Genomic DNA, 20326 nt, shown 5'->3' on the forward strand with positions numbered 1-20326 from the left:
GCATTCCACATTTTTGATGAATAGCATGAGAACGAGTTCAACATGATTTGTGGAGCTGCCTCTGGTGTTACGATCGTGGACTTCATTAACATATAGGAAGTATTTAGACAAATACAGGGGAATCCCAATGTTGTGGTGTATCTTGAAGACCAGGCCCATAGCAAGTTGCTGTACTCTGTCCTCAACCCTAAGCCATCCAATCCTAGCAAAATGAGCAGGGGTTAGATGGGTTTTGTGATTGAGGCCAAGAAGTAGCCTCACTAGTTTGTTTTTGGGATGTTTGGAGCCTTGTTTTTAAGGCCTTGGAGGTGTTGTGATACCATGAAGTGCATGCATACAGGTCCTTCCTCTCTTATAGTAGTTCTGTATGTTTTCTGCTTGTAGTAAATACCACATTTTCCCATTATTGATAGGCTCACTCATGCTATTGACCATGATCGATGGCATAAATATTGTTTTAGTTTTTTATGAAGTTTATGTATCAGTGTCACTATTGTTTTTATACAAAGATCTATGGCATCATGACTTTATCCTATAAATGTTTTGGATCGTTGTATCATCGTTTTAAATGGATGAACTCAGATGACATCATACACGAGCTCCAAAAATATAGATAATAAAAATTAAAAATAAAGTAAAAGAGCTCGAACAGTCAAAAGCAACTTAATCTCTCAAGAACAGATTCTGCTCTGACATAGTGTCAAACAGCAGAGGTCGCTGTTTTTCCTTGTCAGTTGGTGAGGGGTTCCCAGAAAGCAATTTAATGGGAAGTCTAGGACATTGGTTCTCAAAGTGGGGTCCGGGGACCCCCAGGGGTCCTTGAGGGAGTTCCAGGGGGTACCCAGCTAATTGATAGATTAGGCACCAAATGGACCCTTATGGGTCTGTAACTCTGAGAGTGTACAAATGGAACCAAATGGACCCGGTTCCATTTGTACACTCTCAGAGTTAAATTAACATTGATTTTACAATATAAATTGGGGACTCCGAGATAGAAATGCCATTAAATGGGAGTCAGTAGCCAAATGCATGTCAAACTGGGGGTCCTTGAAATTTAAAATGTTTGAGAATCACTGCTAGAGCCGTAAAAAATCTTCTCTAATAGAGAAGACATGAAGAAGTTTGAGAACCACTGGTCTAGGATATAATTTGTGTGTGTGGTTTATGATCGGGCAGTAACGCTGGAGCTGGAGTAGCCGTGGATCACAAGACGGTCACGTCATGGATGAACTTCAACCTGGTGTTTGCACTGTTTACAACCCGTTCCGTACATCTACATAAACGTTCACATTTCAAATATAAAGTGCTTACCCCATGGCCACGGATGTTACAATCATGTGCGGGCTTCTCAGAAGTACCTGCATCTTCCGTATTGTTCAATAAAAAAGCATTTTAATCCGATCGGTTGTCATTTTCTCCACAATGTTTTTGACTACGCGACCCTATTGGTTGGGAGATGTATTGCACTCTAATACGTTATAACCCTATGTAGAAAATGACCACGGATCGGATTAAAATGATTTTTATTGAACAATACGGAAGATACAGGTACTTCTGAGGGGCCGTATATAATCTTAACATCCGTGGCGATAGGGTCAGAACTTGATATTTAAAATCTGAACGTTCATGTAGATGTACGGACTGTACATGGGAAAGTGCAAACACCAAGTTGAAGTTCATCCATGACTGACAGTCATGTACCAGGGCTAGAGCTGGCGGTGCTGTGACGTATGTTTCGTGAGTCAGAACGAGGCTAAAGAAAGGAAGTGACGTATAACGATCGCGCCTCAGCTTAGAGGAGGAGGTTGAGTGTTCGGGTCAGGTTGGTTTTTAAGGACAGAGAACTATCATGGCTCTCAGGCTGGTCCGGCTGCTCGTCCCGTCCGGAGCCGAGGCTCTCAGAACGGGGACGACAACCTTACACAAGGTACCGTACATGCACCACATTGTTCAGTCACATACCAGTTCAGGGCATGAGGAAATCCTCAAGGACGAGGAGGCTAAAGTTAGCTGTGATCATAGCAACATGCTAACATGCTAACACTAACCATAACAATAACATTAGCCCTAGAATGGTTGTGATATTAGACATTATACATACATTTCATGTATTCTATATGCACGTACAGACAGGGTGTTGTGTACTAATCACCCAATAGTTAATTAATTGCAGCCGACTTGGAGTCAGCTTAGTATAGACAGTCCTCTATAGTTTCACATAGACCAGGGGTCTTCAACTTTTTCAGGCCAAGGACGCCTTGGCTGAGAGAGAGATAAAGCAGGGACCCCCAATATATATTGTATAGAATATAATCTTTTCATAGATTTCATAGATAGCTTCATAGACTTGTTTGACTGTCATCAGTGTTGGATTCATTTTAATGTGTTTTCAGACTTTTAACCACATAATACGCGTCCATACTAAGTAAACTTGGCCCACTATGTACTTGGTCTGCTCTTTCCCCCCCTACACCAAACCTCTTTGCCGAAAATACAAGCACACAACGTCTCGCAGCGCGAGGCATTGTGTGCTTGTAGATCTGCTATTTTCGGCTAAAGCTCTCCACAGATAAGGGTTGCTTGGTTGATGTGGTTAATGTAAAAATCGCAAAGATTTGGCGGCCCCCCTATAGTAGCTCTGAGGACCCCCTAGGGGTCCCGGACCCCCTGTTGAAGACCCCTGACATAGACAGTTCTGTGTTTTAGTCAAATATCTCCTGAACACGGAGTACATTGTCCAATATCTGCACTTTTCCACGAGCTAATCACGGAGTACAATTACAGTCTTTTAACCAACAGGTCTCAACGTTGTAGTATGACTTCCTATATGGTCTAGCGGTTAGGATTCCTGGTTTTCACCCAGGCGGCCCGGATTCGACTCCCGGTATGGGAACAACACTTTTTTTCCCGATGAATTGAGTACCAATGACCCCAATGGAAACAAGCCATAGGCTTTGGTGGGTTTAAAATCCTCTTAGCAGACCTTGTATTGAACTGTACTTTTCTGTGCTTTTTTTTGTTGCAAACTGCTAATAACGTATTCAATCAATCAAGACTGAACATAAAGTTCCTTTGGGGGGGGGGGGGGGGGGGGGCACACACCGGGTGTGATTAATTACCCCCACACCAATCTCAACCCCATTAACGCACCGGTCAGCTGTGTGCCCCTGGCTGCCCCCATACCTAGCAGTCAACAGTGGAACTGGAGGAATACTATAACATTGAAGCTGAAAAAGAGCTTGAGAAACTGGGAGACCCCTGTTACCATATACACTCTATAGCAATGAGTAGTAACATCAAAATATAGTGTAATGCCGTGTAATTCATTCTGCTATTATGCCACCTTAGTGTGGAAGGCCCTACCACCAGGCATCAAAAAGTGCAACTCCCTACGCGCCTTCAAAACCGCCATAAAAGATCACCTGTCTGCAATTTGCAACTGGACCTAGACAAGTCTTCTAGCTTGCTAAATTACCCCACACTGTTTTTTTTCTGTAAATATACTTTTACTGCTCCTAGTATTGATGATTTCTTGTATAGTATTATTGTATGTCTTTATACGTCTCGATTAATTGAATGCACAGGACCACAATGGAAACGAGCCCTTTTGTGTTATCTTTTTAGCATGATGTATAACTGTACCACTGTACTTTCTTTCCAACTGTTAATAAAGTATTCAATCAATCAAAGCCTAAGGCACTTTAACCTTTTTAACAAACAACTTTGTTGTAACCTAAAAATATTACCTTAATCCATTCAAACCGTGAACGTATCTGTGTAACCACTTTAACCATTATTTTATACTTTGGCTATTCAAAAATAGCAGACATACAAGCTCATAGCGCGGCACTCGGTGCCGCGCTATGAGCTTGTAGATCTGCTATTTCTAAGAAAAAATGTAAAAATGTGTGCAAATCTTTGAATATTTTTTTAAAGCAAACATTTTTAACTCAAATATTTGCTTCTGGGGGTCCCTGGAACAACATATTTTGAGATGGGGGTCCGTGGCCAAATACATATAATCTTGGGGGTCCTTGACATGAAAAAGCCACTGACATAGAAACGTATAACAGTTAGGATTTAGAACACATTGTTAGAATCGGCTTCAGGCCTTAATGGGTCAACTGCACATTATCAACAGGGCTTGTGTTGTTGTGTTTCAGGCTGGCGTTCACACCAGCTCAGCGAGGAGTCTGCAGTATGGCTGGTGGGCCTACGTCCTGGGAGAGAGGACAACACCCAGGTTCAACGAGAGCAGCAAGATCATCTCCGTCGATGGAAACCTGGCCTCAGGGAAAGGAGCACTGGCTCAGAAGCTGGCAGACAAACTTGGTAATAACACACACATACTTTACATTTTCAGTTACCAGGCAACTCAAAGTTACTTTTGTGGGTAGAAAATGAAACTATTGCACTTTATGCACTTCATGTCTTTAGTACACAGTATATGCACAGTATTTTGTTTTCAATCCGCTAACAGTTTACTGCTATGGTATCAGCATTATATCTGACACTAGTACTAGTCAATCAGACTTATTTATAGACAAGTTTATGTGTGCAAAACAATCTAGAGACGAGTTAATCAATTAACGTATAGCCAATGCATGAACTTTCAAATTAAGTCCTACTGTGACTCACTCACTCTCATTCACATATGTGTATGTATGTACATACATACATACATACATACATACATACATACATACATACATACATACATACATACATACATACATACATACATACATACAAAATCCAATTAATGTTGGGGGTTAATCTGTGCTGGCCTTCAACAGTTACTGAGAGTCTGCTCTCAATATGGCTCAGACTGTGACATTTATTTACAATGCAAAGAAGAGTAATATCATGTTTATGAGAAGTAGGGAAGACCGTAAACTGTCATTTCCTGTCTTTCTTCTGTCTGGTACTGCCCTTAAGGTCTGTGATGAGGTCAAGTACTTAGGCCATTATTTGACAAATGACCTATCTGATGATAGGGACATTCACAGACAACGTAGAATGTTATATGCACAGGCAAACATGATAGTTTGTAAGTTTAGTATGTGTTCAGCTTCTGTGAAGTCCACACTATTCAAAGCTTTTTGTACACCTATGTATACCGCCCACTTGTGGCGGCGCTACAGTACAGAAAGAGCAGTATGTAGAAACTCAATGTAGAGTATAATGAGACTGCTGCTTAAAGTGCCACGATGCAGCAGTGCAAGCCAAATGTTTGTCGGTATTGGTGTACCCACCTGCTCCGCTGTACTGCCTCATGTACAAAATGTATGTTTAGGGCTGTAGGCTGTCTGATTCTGCCAACAGCATAATTGTAATCCTGAATAACCCTTTATTGAGCTCGGTCAGGTTTGTCTCTAAAATGTGGAACCATTGGCGTGTAAGCCTGTATATGAATTTATGATTTTATAATCATAAATTTGGCCGCCTCTGTTGTTTTTGTATTTTTATGTTATTTCATGTTGCTATGGACCATGTGTCCTTAATACAGTTTGATTGATTGATTGTCATTAGGAATGCTCTACATGCCCGAGGCTGACGCGTTCTACATCGACAAGATGACTGGAGAGAAAGAGCCCCTGTCTGTCAGGTTCAACGGGATGTGCAGTTTGGAGAAGTTCTACACGGACCCCAAGGCTGCGGACGGGAACTCCTACAGGCTGCAGCTGTGGATGTACACCATGAGACTGCTGCAGTACTCTGATGCCATCGAACATTTACTCACCACAGGTGAGTTTCCACGTTGACATTTTTTTCATACATTTTCAAATACATTACATTACACAAGTTTTCTGAAAAACGTATGTTTCTATATCAGTGGTGCTCAAACTTTTTCATGTCAAGGACCCCCAAAATTATTTGTATTTGATGGCGGACCCCTATCTCAAAATATGTTGTTCCAGGGACCCCCAGAAGCAAAGATTTGAGTTAAAAATGTTCGCTTTAAAAATGTATATATTCAAAGATTTGCACACATTTTCAAGTTTTTTTCCAAAAATAGCAGATATACTTGTATATCTGCTATTTTTGAATAGCTAAAGTGTAAAATAATGCTTTTTAGCTCAAATCAAAAAATGACACAGATGCGTTCCAGGTCTTAACTCATTCCCTGCCTAGAACGACTAAAACGACCTTTGAATTTTCCCCCCCCTTTTTTAAAAAAATTTGACCCAAAGACCAAGGAGATATGATCTTTCGAAGATATAGACTCCCATCCACTTCCTTGTTAACTTAAAACTTAAAAATTGGCTCGGCTCCTGGCTGAGTACTTTTTTTTTTTCAATGAAAAATCTTGGCAGTGGGCAAACGCGGCCAGAAATAATTCAGGCAGTGAATGAGTTAATGGATCCAGCGCCCAAGGTGCAGATTATACCATGCTGTGGATTAGAGAACGATGCAAATCACAGGGCTAACACATTTATGCAATTGTTACACAAGTAAAAGAAAATACATTACAAATAACATCCCTCCGTCTTATTCTGGGTTGTAGGCCAAGGAGTGATCTTGGAGCGGTCTCCCTACAGTGACATTGTCTTTTTGGAGGCCATGTACAAACAGGGTTACATCAGGAAGCAGTGTGAGTATTGCACGTTTTATTTATTTAAATGACAACAAAGTGTTGAAAACAATCCAGTATTATCTCTATTGTCATGTTGTTATACATTTTGTTGTTGTTAGCACACAGTCTTACAAAAACACTTTGACTTATTTGCCCAGAATAGTGAGGCTAGGGTCTTCATGTGCTTAGTGTGGTTTGTCTTGTGTACAACCAGTGGTGTAAAGTAACTAAGTACTGTACTTAAGTACAGTTTAGGTATTTTTACTTTACTGGAGTATTTCCAATTTTCAGTACTTTTACTTCTACTCCACTACACCTCAGAGGCAAATATTGTACTTGTACTCCACTACAATTATTGAAAACTTTAGTTTCTAGTTACTTTCTAGATTTTTAATACAAAACATACTGTACAGTAACCACTTCAGCCCTGTACACATAAGTAAAACATGTAAGTACTTTTCCCCACCACTGCAGGTGTGGAACACTACAACGAGATCAAAGGCATCAGCATCTGTGAGTTCCTGCCCCCACATGCAGTCATCTATGTGGACACGCCGGTTGAAGAGGTGCAGAAGAGGTTGCAAGCGAGTGGAACGGTAAAGAGACATACTGTTATTTACTAGGCTTGCATGCATGACAGGGTATTTTAACCCATTAAGACCTGAGGCGATTCTTAAAAATGTTTTCTAAATCCTAACAGTTTTTTGAAAAAAAAAAAAAAACGGAAAAAAGCAAGATTTTTCAAAAATAGCAGATCTACAAGCTCATAGCGCGGCACTCGGTGCCGCGCTATGAGCTTGTATATCTGCTATTTTTGAATAGCCAAAGAAATCTAAAGTGACACAGATGCGTTCCAGGTCTTAATGGGTTAATATTACTTACTATATAGTAATATCTGGTAGTTTCTCAAACGTGTTCATGTGCAAGGACCGCTAAATTGATGCATATTTGGCCATCTTAAAATGTTTTGTGCAAGGGATCCCCCGAAAAGAAGATTTGTCTTTTTAAGAAATTCAAAATGATTGAAAATAATTTCAAACACTTTAAGAAATAGCACATGTACAAGCTCGGCACGAAGTGACGCGCTGTGAGCTTGTAGATCTGCTGTTTTTGAATGACCAACATGTCAATGGATAAAGTGGTTAAAATGGTTGTGATGCCCAGGGGTGCACATAACTGGTGCGCAGGTGCGCATGCGCACCCAAAATAAAAAATGCGCACCACATCAGGCGACGCGAGGCGCTTTTGCGCACCAACAGCTGGGACAGGAATTTCCAAGCTTTTATTTTTTAGCAAAAATAAAAAATAAAAGCCTGGAGATCGAGGCTAGGAATTTACTTCCTGAAGCCACACTCACACAATCACTCTAAAGCACCCGTCGGCCCCATGTACAGCCATTATAGGCACAGGGGTAGAGATATGACTCGCGTCGCCTCGCATCGCCTTGCATTGCCTTGCTGCGTGCACGCAGCCAGCAGCGGCTGTTAGAGGCACTCGTCACCGATGATGAACGCACCGTAATGGTGCAAAATATGCCGTGAACGTCCCAGTCTGGCGGATAAAATCAGCGCAGCAGCACAGGGCACCAACCTTGGGGGCTTTATCTAACAGCGTGAGAAAAAAAAAACGGCGAAAATCGGCGGAATTTAGAAGCAGAGCGTCCTTTTTTTCTCGCCCCCCCCCCGTTGACAAAACTGTCCGGTGGGCACCGTGCTGAACCCCCCCCCCCCCCCCCCCCCCCCGTTGACAAAACTGTCCGGGCTGAACCCCCCCCCCCCCCCCCCCCGTTGACAAAACGGGACGGGCGCCATGCGCACCAAGTCACATGTCCAGGTGCTCTTCTGCGTACCAGACCTAAAAAGTTATGTGCACCCCTGGTGATGCCGTATTAACTACTTATACTGGGGACCCCCTCGAACCCCACTTTGAGAACCACTGCTATAAACAATCCCTGTCTGTGTGAACAAAGTGATTTGAGAACGGAAGGTGCAGATGTTCATGAAACTCGGTGGGAATTGTCAGTAGACTGCCCCGAAGAGATGATTGCATTTTGCGTCAAAGGTCAAGGTCTCAATCAAGGTCAACATTCCATAATATGTCTAATGTCAAGTCTTATTCAGCTGTATAGCCCTTAATCACTCTTACAGTCTCAGAGGGCTTTACATAAAGACAACATAAGCTAGATATATTGGTGCAGGCAGGGCTTGCGCCCCAAGATATGTTTATTTTGTTGTCAGTGACACATTAGTTACAGGGAAAGGGACTGAAACTATGAAAATGTAACACATGTGCCCACCCCTGGCTACTATAGAATACTTTAGTTGCTACAATTGCCTTAAAAAGGATATTGGGTATTCAACTCTTGCCTGTTATTTTACCCACATCAACCCTGCCTCTATTTTGGGTTTATCAGTTGAATGAAAAAAAGAAGATTTAAATGTTCAAACAGCGTGTTGTGAGCTTGTAGAACGGCTATTTTTGAATAGCTCAAGTATATAATGGGGCTCAAGTAGTTAATTCACCAGACACCTGGTAAAACACCTTATCCTGGAACAGTTGGATGTTGAATACATATATTCTTTGAATACATATATTCTTAATGCGAACATTTGTAACTCAAATCCTTGCTCCTGGGGGGTCCCTGGAACAAAATATTTGGAAATGGTGGTCCTCGGCCAAATACATATCATTTTGGGTGGTTCTTGACATGAAAAAGTTTAAGAACCACTGATGTATAGTAAAAAAAAATCAAAAAAATCTGTTAGGATTTAGAAGACATTTTGCAGAATCGGCCTCGGGTTAATGGGTTAAACCTGCTCGGGCCTTGTGTGAGGGGGAAGGGGAAAAACAAAGGAACAAATCCTTGGCTGAGGATTCTCTTCCTAGCTAACTATAGGCTCATTTTCATGTCTTTCTTGTGCTTTATACTACACGTGCTGCCCATTTAGGGTCTCACCGGCTTACACTTGGCAGGCAGGCAGAAATATGATTCAACAGCGCCTGGCAGTCATTAGCACCCAATATACATAGTATATGTAATTATTATGCCCCAGGAAATTATCCCTCTCTTTCAAGATAATCACCGAACCTTTACTGGAAAACCTTGTCGGTGGAGCTGCAGTACAGTATGTACTTGTGTAACAAATGCATAAATGTGTTAGCTCTGTGATTTGCATCGTTCTGTAATCCACAGCATAGGATATAATCTGCACCTTGGGCGCTGGATCCATGCCATGGATCATTTTTAACACTGTTCTTTTCACTGTTTTGCTTTTTTAACCCATTGAGACCTGAAGCCGATTCTACATGTCTCCTAAATCTCAGCAGTTTTCTGAAAAACGTACGTTTCTATATCAGTGGTGCTCAATCTTTTTCATGTCAAGGACCCCCAAAATTATATGTATTTGGCCGCCGATCCCCATCAAAATATGTTGTTCCAGGGACCCCCCGGAAGCAAAGATTTGAGTTAAAAATGTTCACTTTAAAAATATATATATTCAAAGATTTTCACGATTTAAAAACAAAAATAGCAGATCTACAAGCTCATAGCGCGGCACTCGGTGCCGCGCTATGAGCTTGTATATCTGCTATTTTTGAATAGCCCAAAGTGTAAAATAATGCTTTTTAGCTCAAATCTAAAAATGACACAGTTCTAGGTCTTAATGGGTTAAAATATATATTTATTCAAACCTAACCCTTTTCAAAAATAGCAGATCTACGAGCTTGTACTGTATATCTGCTAATTTTGGATAGCCAAAGAAATCTTAAATTGACACAGATGCGTTCTCAGTCTTATTGGGTTATACTAAGTTATGGTTAGGCTCACCTGAAAGATGTTGGGTTCAAGCCTCTGCCTTTGGAATATTTTAAAAGAAAACACAAAGACATATCCATTGTCTTTTTTTTTTAATTTAGCATATTGTAGTTTACATCTGAGGTGTAATGTGAAATTTATCAGTACACTCACTACAGTCAGTGGTTCTCAAACATTTTCCCCAAAATGATATGTATTTTGGCTGCAGACCCCTATCATCAAAATGTTTTGTGCCAGGGAACCTCCAGAAGCAAAGATTTGAGTTAACCCATTAAGACCTGGAACTGTGTCATTTTTAGATTTGAGCTAAAAAGCATTATTTTACACTTTGGGCTATTCAAAAATAGCAGATAGCAAGCAGATAGCAAGCAGATAGCAAGCAGATAGCAAGCTCATATCGTGGCACAGAGTGCCGCACTATGAGCTTGTAGATCTGCTATTTTTGAAAAATCGTGAAAATGTGTGCAAATCTTTGAATATATATATTTCTAAAGTGACATTTTTTTACTCAAATCTTTGCTTCTGGGGGGTCCCTGGAACAAAATATTTTGATGGGGGTCTGCGGCCAAATACATATAATTTTGGGGGTCCTTGACATGAAAAAGATTGAGCACCACTGATATAGAAACATACGTTTTTCAGAAAACTGTTGAGATTTAGGAGACATGTAGAATCAGCTTCAGGTCTCAATGGTTTAAATATCCTTTCAAGGTGATGCTACATTTAAGCACAGAGAAGTGACAGAATAAACCCACAGCTCTTAGGAAAGCAGCTTTCCTCATGTTGCACCATTTTATAAGAGGTACTTAGTAACTTTTTTTTTACATTTTCAGTCTTATCTTCAGAATGTGCCTCTGGCGTATCTGAAGAGCGTTGAGGACGCCTACAAGAAGTCCTTCCTGCCCAAAATCAGGTGAGGAGGGAAGGAAAAAGAATCTTTGCTGTCGGGCAGAAACCTCTCATCTCCGTATTTTAACAAAAACATTTTCGTAAACGCCCTAATTCAGGGGTGGGCAACTTTGGTGATGGAGAGGGCCACTATATTTCCTCACTCACACTAAGCTCAAAACGCGTCGCGCTGCGACGCGTTTTGAGCTTGTAGATCTGCTATTTTTGCTATTTTTGAATTGGAATCCTGTTTTTCTTTTTGCTATTTTTGAATTGGAATCCTGAAAAGTAACATTTTAATTTAATTTCAAATGCATTTATTTATACTTATGTTAACTTCATGAACTTAAATACATTGGACATAAAAAAAAACAATACAATTTTTATACTAGTCATTAAGCTACTATTATATAGACTGAAGCATTTAACACATCGACTGCCTAGATCGAGTTAACTCGATATTAGTAATCCAGCGCTCGACTGCCTAGATCAAGTTAACTCGATATTAGGTATTTTCATTGGTTTCATCTGTGATCGCGCGGGTCTGTTTACTTTTAATCATCACTTTCGTTTTCCACCTACGTCACCCGAAGCTGGATGTAAAAAAAAAAAATCGTTTCCGGGTCACATTGTTTTTCTCCGGTCATTTTCGTCCAGAATAGAGAAAAACACTTTTTTTCACACGCTATAAAATACAAAGGGAGAGCTCCCCTTTTATTTTCTTTGGTCCGAGTGACGATCAGGCATCGTCGTCGTGTATCACATCGTATCACAAGCCGATCAGAGATTGTCGAAGACAATCACATCCGGTTCATGTTGTTTGACTGTTTGAGCCTGGAGGGAGGGGGGGGGCGAGTCAGCGAGTCATCGAGGGTGTCATTTTGCTGCGCTCTGCTGGTCGATCGTCGTATGTGTTCAAAATCATGGCCTGAGAAACTTAAATGCATTTAAATAAGAAAATAGAGAAAAAAAAAAAACACGCAAATCGCTGGCAGTCAAGGGGGTAAATTTGGAATAAACTCTGGCAGTCAATGTGTTAAAGCGGGTCGTGTTTGCATGTTTGGAATCATAACAGCTGAAATCATTAATATGTCAGTATTCCGATATTAACCTAAGGGCCGCATTAAGGGAAGGTGGGGGGGCGCATGTGGCCCCCGGGGCGCCAGTTGCCCATGTATGCCCTAATTCATTAGAGTACATCGTCACACAAAAGCATCAAAAGTAACAGATCCACAAGCTCCAAACGCGGCGCAACGTGACACATTTCAAGCTTGTAGATCAGCTACTTTCGCTATTTTTTTATTTGAATCCTGAAAAGTCACAGTTTTGAACATATTGAGGTTTCCACCCGACAGAGACGATATAGATCTAGTGGGGGGGGTGACATTATTATTCGCATTGCAATGCTTTGTGAGCTTGTAGATTGTCTATTCACTACATTTGCGTGACACCGTCATACAACATAGTATGAAAAAAAGATGAGATATGGAGATAAGGATTCTGCCAGACAGTGATGTTATGCATCCTCTATTTATGGGACCAACGAGCGATATTTACAGCATTGTACAATATCTGTGATATAACTCGGTGATGTGAGTACAGATAAGCATTTTCTTTGCCTCTTGCAGTGAAAGCGCAGAAGTGCTGGCTTATGATGCAACCCAAGCACAAGACATTGACAAGGTAAGAGCGCAGCGAGTGACAACTTTATTTATCATATCTGCCCTGTGCAAGTTTATTTATCATATCTGCCCTGTGCAAGTTTATTTATCATATCTGCCCTGTGCAACTTTATTTATCATATCTGCCCTGTGCAAGTTTATTTATCATATCTGCCCTGTGCAATTATTCTTTCCAAAGCCTATGTTACAATGTGCAATTCCAAAAAAACACAATTAACACATTGAGTGCCAGGGGTGTTTTAAAAAAGTGTACGTTGAGTGCCTGGGTTTTAAGCCATTTTTTAACCTTTTTCAAGTAGTCACAAAATATTTTCAGTGATCACCGTCCTCACGGTGATCCCCTCATTACACACATAGAGGTCTCGTACAATCGGGGGAAAAAGATTCAAAACATTCGGTAATCCGTTCCATAGTTGCAGCCAGTGGAAAATAGTCAAAAATACATCGTAAAAACAAAAAGTGCACAGGAGCCGAGATACAGGCTTTTGAAGTCATAAGTTAACCAGGAAGTGGATTGGAGTCTAAATCTTCGTAACATGATATCTCCTGGTGCTGTGAAGGTATTATTTTATTTATTATTATTTTTTCCATATTTTTTTCCAAAAATGGCCATAACCGTTTTTGGCACACCTCGTTTGGATTATGAAAAACGGTCCGGACCTTTTTTGGCACTCAATGTGTTAAATCGTTGATCGCAATTATTTTTGGACGACAATTTAATTGTCTTGTAAAATTCCATGATGGTGATAGGCCTGTCACAATTATTACATAATTGCCTAATCGCAATTATTTGAGATAATCACAATTATTTAAAACTAGACCATACCCGGTCGGCGCAGCGCATCCGTGGGGGGATATGCGCACATGATCTGGCAACCCGGGAGGCAGTTCGTCCCATAGCTGGGCAGCCCCGTAACCATGGCGACAGTGTTTGACACAAAAACACTAATAAGAAGCTGAGATTTGATGAAATTGAAAAACGGGCTTCACAGTTGCGTTCAGATGGTAATGGTCAATGGCTGTGTGCAAAATCAGAGCAATTGGTCCAGCCAGTGAGGAGAACCGGGTATCTTCACTCACGTACTCACCACCACTACAGAGGTTACTAGAATTATAGTAGGATAGTAGGATGTTATATTGTATTCATAATGTTCCAATGTGCAATGCCAAAAACACAATAAAATCCTTAATCGCAATTACTTGTGTGACAATTAATCGTCAACTTAAATTTGTAATGGTGACAGGCCCTACTTTTCTATGTTGTGTCTGGCAGGTGGCAGAAGACATCGAGTATCTGAAGTTCGACAAAGGGCCTTGGCTTGAGCAGGACGACGTCACCTACCACTACATGAGGATGCTGTGCGTGTTCAAACCAATTAACAACCCTTTAAGACCGGAAAAGCAGCGTCTGTGTCATTTTTTGATTTCTTTGGCTATTTTTTTTTTTTAAATCGTGAAAATGTGTGCAAATCTTTAGTTTGAATATATATATACTTTTTTAAAGCTAAAGTTTTTAACTCAAATCTTTGCTTCTGGGGATTTTACAAATGTCTTCTAAATCCTAAAGTACTTTTTTCCGAAAGTTTGATTTTTTTTAAAAACATTTTTTACTCATGTTGCTTTTATTGCTTGCTTTATTATCAATGGTTTTCAAACTTGTCAAGGACCCCCAAAATAATCTGTATTTGACTTCAGACCCCCTCCCATCTAAAAATATTTTGTTCCAGGGACCCCCAGAAGCAAAGATTTTAGTTAAAAATGTATAAAGATTTGCACACATTTTCAAGATTTTTCTAAAAATAGCAGATCTACAAGCTCATAGCGTGGCACTCGGTGCCGCGCTATGAGCTTGTATATATCTGCTATTTTTGAATAGCCAAAGAAATCTTAAAATGACACAGATGCGTTCCCTTCCCGGCCTTAAAGGCTTAACCACCCTTTTTTTCATAAATGTATGCCCTACTTGATCATACTACAGCGTCACACAAAACGTAGCAGATCTACAAGCTCGAAACGCGACGCAAAGCGACGCGTTTCGAGCTTGTAGATCTGCTACTTTTGAATTTGAATCCTGAAAAGTTAACAGTTTTGGACACATGAGGTTTCCGTGGTGGTGGACATGTTATCTGACATCCAGTTGCCTGTTATTTTGAGTCATCGGGGAATAAAATGCAAAGCATTGACAATTAATTAAACCGCTCGAGTGTTGAAACGCTAATCTTGCACCGTTTCTATCTGTGTTTTTAACCACTCCGACACACACACACACACACACACATGCACGCGCGTGCACGCACACACACACACACACACACGCACACACACACGCACACCTCGGTTTTTCAATATTTCTAATCAAGGTTGGCTGATTGTCTCTCTCTCCTCTAGGGTGGAAGACAAGCAGAAGGTGTCGAACCTCGTCTGCATACCAAGGTTCCTGCCGGAAATTACCGTCGGGGCTCACGACTTCGACGAGGCCTACTACGCTTACAGATCGGTATGTGGGGAAGGGGCGGCGGGGGGGGGGGGAGGGGGCGGCGTACAGGGGTTCTCAAAGTGGGGTCTGGGGACCGCCAAGGGTCCTTGGAGGAGGTTCCAGGGGGTCCCTCCCAGCAAAACTAGTTAAAGCTGCACTATGTTAAATGTCCTCTTCTACTCTGGATTTGAACCCGGTTTCCTGCGCTGGTCCTGATTTTTGTTTTTGTTTTTACCATTGAGCTAATAGAGCCCTGCCTGCTTGCTCAGGGGATAAATGGAATCTGTGTCAAATTTGTGTCAGACCCCGTGTCTAGGTGAGACACAATCTAAATGTCTGAATAGAAGATACAACCACCCCAATTGTATTAACATACTCTACCATACAGATTGGACAAAATTCAATATTATTATGGAAAAAAAGTTACAAAGTGCTGCTTTAAAGTAGCATGAAAATCTGTTTAACCACTTTAAACCCTATGTACTTTGGCTATTATCTATGTTGAAAAAATATTTAATAATATTATAACACAAATCTTGTATGCGGGGTCCCTGGCTCAAAATATTTTCAGATGCCAAATGCATACATACATACATGCATTCACACGTTACATACTGTACTTACAAACACTTTGACGGCTCCACTCTGCCCTTGGTTTGCTGTTCCTCTACACCAGGGATCTTCAACAGGGGGTCAGGGACCCCTAGGGGGTCCTCAGAGTTACTACAGGGGGTCCGCCAAATCTTTGTGTGATAGGATTTTTTCTTTTTACATTAACCACTTGAACCCTAACATCCCTATTCTGAGAAGAACTTTAGCCAAAAATAGCAGATCTACAAGCTCACAACGCCTCGCGCTGCGAGGCGTTGTGAGCTTGTAGATCGGCTATTTTTGGCAAAGAGTTATAGGTGTATAGGGAAAAACGAGCAGCAAAAGTTTATCTGAAACACAATTTTATACAATACAGAGGGGGTCCCTGCTTCATCTCTCTCAGTCTCAGCTAGGGGGTCCTTGGCCTGAAAAGGTTGAAGACCCCTGCTCTACACTCTTAAAAAAATAATGGTTGGGGGTTTATTGAGTTATACAATACACGTGTGTGTGTGTAGGGGGGGTGTCACATTTCATTCTCTATTACTTCCGTCCTCATAATGAATATGTATATTTGCTATGCACTCCTTCCATGACTATGGCAGTCATCACACAGCATCGCCAGCCATTTTTCAGTATGAAGGAGCGGATCCTTTCCCCTCTGCTGAAATATTAAATGACTTGCAAATGCCAGATGTGAAATATTCGGCGAGGGGAGGGGAGGGGGTCGCTATCATCAGTCTTGCAGGACAACACAGAGACTCTGACCTTTTGGGTTTATTGACTGGAGTCTAGTTTTTGTCTTATACCCCAGTTGCAAAAAAATCACACAGCGTAAATGTGCTACAGGAGGCTTCGACCTGACATTTTGTGCAACGGTAGATTGTGGCAGAAAAGAAGGAAGAACGCGGCGTGGGGGGGAGATATGTGATATTAGGAGAACTCGGGCTGAATTTCTCTCCGTCTGTACCTTCTGGTGTTGACAGTGAGTCACCGTGGAAACGGTAACACAACACAACAAAAGGCAATTTATTCTCAACAGGATAGCTGTTTACAGTGGTGGACCAAAGTACATTTACTCGAGTACTCTAGTTAAGTACATTTATTTGAGTATCTGTACTTTTTGGATACCGTCATGACTTTCACTCCACTACGTTTCAAAGACAAATGCTTGCACTTCTGACTGCGTTACATGTCAAGGAAGGGAAAACGCGTGGTAGACATTAACCACGCAAGCCCTATTTGTTGGGGACCCCCAACCTTAATGAGTTAATCACAAATGTAATCGATAGGATAATCGTAAAAAAAAAAAACAATACCGATAGTTGCAGCCCTGCTGTTTAGAAAAAGATTATACAGTGCCATCAGAATTATTCTGTGAAAGGCTGAGCTGAAATGCAATTAGCACACTGAAATGCAAATGAATGCACAGTGTAAAATAATTTATCTTAAGTAATGCAAATTGTGCTACATTGAACCCGAAGTCAGCCTCCTGCTCTATATATAGCTGGCCTGCTGATTAACTCAACAGGCCATTAGACAACGTAAATGAAGAGATGATTACACTCTAGAAGAGTCAACACCCCGGCAGAAGGGTTTTAAAGTTTAGCTCGACTGACCCAATATGTACCCTCTCCCCACTACATGCATCTGAAGTCAGCCAGGTGATAAATCCTGTGGAGATGGCTCTAATGGATAATCCACAGACACTCGGGCAGGCTTTTAACAGTTATCTAATTTAAGAAGCCCGGCGCCCCCCTGTTCCCATAACCCATTAAGACTGGGAACGCATCTGTCATTTTAGATTTTAACCACTTTAACCATTATCTTATACTTTGGCTATTCAAAAATAGCAGATATACAAGCTCATAGCGCGGCACCGAGTGCCGCACTATGAGCTTGTAGAGCTGCCATTTTTTTTTAAATCATGAAAAGTTTTGCAAATCTTTTTAACGTTTTTTTAAAGCGAACATTTGTAACTCAAATCTTTGCTTCTGGGGATTCTACAAATGTCTTCTAAATCCTAACAGTTTTTTGATAAAAACTTATGTTGCTATAATCAGTGGTACACAAACCTTTACATGTCAATGACAAAATTATATGTATTTGACTGCAGAGCCCCATCGCGAAATATGTTGTTCCAAGGACCCCTAGAAGCAAAGATTTGAGTTACAAATGTTCGCTTTAAAAAAGAATATATATATATGTACACAAATATTTGCAAAAATGTTAACGATTTTTAAAAAAAAATAGCAGATCTACAACCTCGTAGCCGTGCTATGAGCTTGTATATCTGCTATTTTTGAATAGCCCAAAGAAATTTTAAAATGACACAAGACGCGTTCCCGGTCTTAATGGGTTAAGCCTTTGAAGAAGGAGCCACTCAAGACCCATCCATCGTCGTGGGGTTGTGGGATGACAGTGAAGACTAATAGTGGAGCAAAGTGCTCGTGTCACCGCGGGCCGACCGTACGGTCCATCACTCGCCCGGCCCTCGGCGAACAGCATGTTATGAGTTACTGCTAATGTGAAGCCACATCACTGACAGAGTGATGGACAGTCTGGCTGCTCCCCGTCACCCCGACTCTGTCCTGCCATCCGTCTTGGCGTTTTGGAAACAAAAAAACTACCTAGCGGTTGAACCCACCAAGCCTGTTTTCACTTTACGGCGAGCCGAGTTTTACAATTAGATTGACAACATAACTTAATGCTGAGACTTGACGAAGGCTGGAGAGCCCATACGTTTTGTTTTAACCCATTCATTCCGGTAACAGAGATTTCTTTGGCTATTCAAAAATAGCAGATGTACAAGCTCGTCGCGCGGCACCGAGTGCCGCGCGATGAGCTTGTAGATCTGCTATTTTTGAAAAATTTTGAAAATGTGTGCAAATATTTAAGCGAACATTTGTAACTCGAATCTTTGCTTCTGAGGGTCCGTGGATCTAAATATTTTACAAATGTTCGCTTTAAAACATGTATATTCCAAGATTTGCACAGATTTGAATGATTTTTTTCAAAAATGGCAGATCTATAAGCTCATAGTGCCGCGCTATGAGCTTGTATATCTGCTATTTTTAAATAGCCAAAGACATCTTAAAATGACACAAATGATGCTTTCCCGGTCTTAAAGGGTTAAGGCATAATACGGAGAAGGAAAAAAAAAACTCCTTGATCTTGTCACTCTGAGAGCAATCTGGGAATCCATCGGCAAAATCTTTTTTAATTTGCCTCTGGGGGCACCGCCTGATTCCCAGTGCCGACCTCTTCCGGTGTTGCTCCTTTGTTTTCCTTTCCTAATAACAACTCTACACGTTGTGTAGCTCTGAATCTGTCTTGAGAGATTACTCTGAGAGAAACCCTTCACTTGCCAAAAACTCATCATGGCAAATGCAATGCAGTTTTTAATGTCAAGGGCCCCCCAAATTAATTTGCATTTGGCCATGGACCCCCCCCAATCTAAATATGTTGTGCCAGGGACCCCCATACAAGATTTGTAGTGTTAAAATGTTTCAAAAAATATTCCACAAGATTTTAGAGAAAATAGCGTTGCTATAGAGTTAAAGTGGTTGAACAGATTTTGATGCTATATTAATCGAATAAATGAGTTTTGTATAAAAAATAATATTGTTTATACATCAATGAATCGATGCAAAAACACGCAAATTGTTTTATATTCGATTCATTCGATCAACCAGTTGGTGTCGTGCAAAAAATAGCGAGACCAGCTCACAATGCGTTGCATCGTGGCGGGTTGTGAGCTTGTAGATCTGCTGTCTTGGCCCCTTCCATTTAAGTCTTACTTTATACCTAGTCTAGCCATATGACTTTGTTGCTGACGACGCGTTTTCTCTTTTCCTCTAGCTTCCTGGAAAGAAGTACGCACCGGGCTACAATGCCGACGTGGGGGACAAATTAATCTGGCTGAAATGAAGGTGTGCCGCTGACTGTAAAATGAATCTGAGCACCCGTTCCAGTCTGCCCTGTGTGCATTTGACCTAGTTGTTGACCTCTCTGTTCATACTCTGCATCAAGGAGAAACTGTACATCCTAAATAAATAAAACACGTATGTATTAAAAAAACAACAACTCTGAAATGCCCTTTCTTTCATTCTAGCAGCTCTTCACTGTTGCCTGTGTCATGCTTTTCACGTTTTTTTCACGAGTTAACATTTTGTTTGCTAGGTATCCTATGGCAATGGGTTCACACTTAGGTGTACAGTAGATCAGTAGACCACAAATGGGGACCCATTTTACTTTTTAGTTTCCTACCAAAAAAAAAAGAAAAATAGAACATCTACAAG

General features: G+C 41.0%; 1 protein-coding gene across 1 annotated transcript; it reads left to right on the forward strand.

Annotated features, from left to right (window-relative positions):
- Window positions 1-1786: 1786 nt before the first annotated feature.
- LOC311064886 (NADH dehydrogenase [ubiquinone] 1 alpha subcomplex subunit 10, mitochondrial-like) lies at window positions 1787-20096 on the forward strand. The gene is made up of 10 exons (XM_084084911.1): window positions 1787-1927; window positions 4164-4332; window positions 5533-5748; window positions 6509-6595; window positions 7052-7173; window positions 11225-11304; window positions 12908-12962; window positions 14235-14320; window positions 15350-15458; window positions 19887-20096. Exons 1-10 carry the CDS (start codon window positions 1850-1852, stop codon window positions 19953-19955), a joined length of 1071 nt encoding a protein of 356 aa, XP_083941037.1. The 5' UTR covers window positions 1787-1849; the 3' UTR covers window positions 19956-20096.
- The last annotated feature ends 230 nt before the right edge of the window (window positions 20097-20326 follow it).

The sequence above is a fragment of the Gymnoscopelus microlampas genome (genome assembly GCF_963454915.1).
Source record: "Gymnoscopelus microlampas genome assembly, chromosome: 17".
Lineage (NCBI taxonomy): Eukaryota > Metazoa > Chordata > Actinopteri > Myctophiformes > Myctophidae > Gymnoscopelus > Gymnoscopelus microlampas.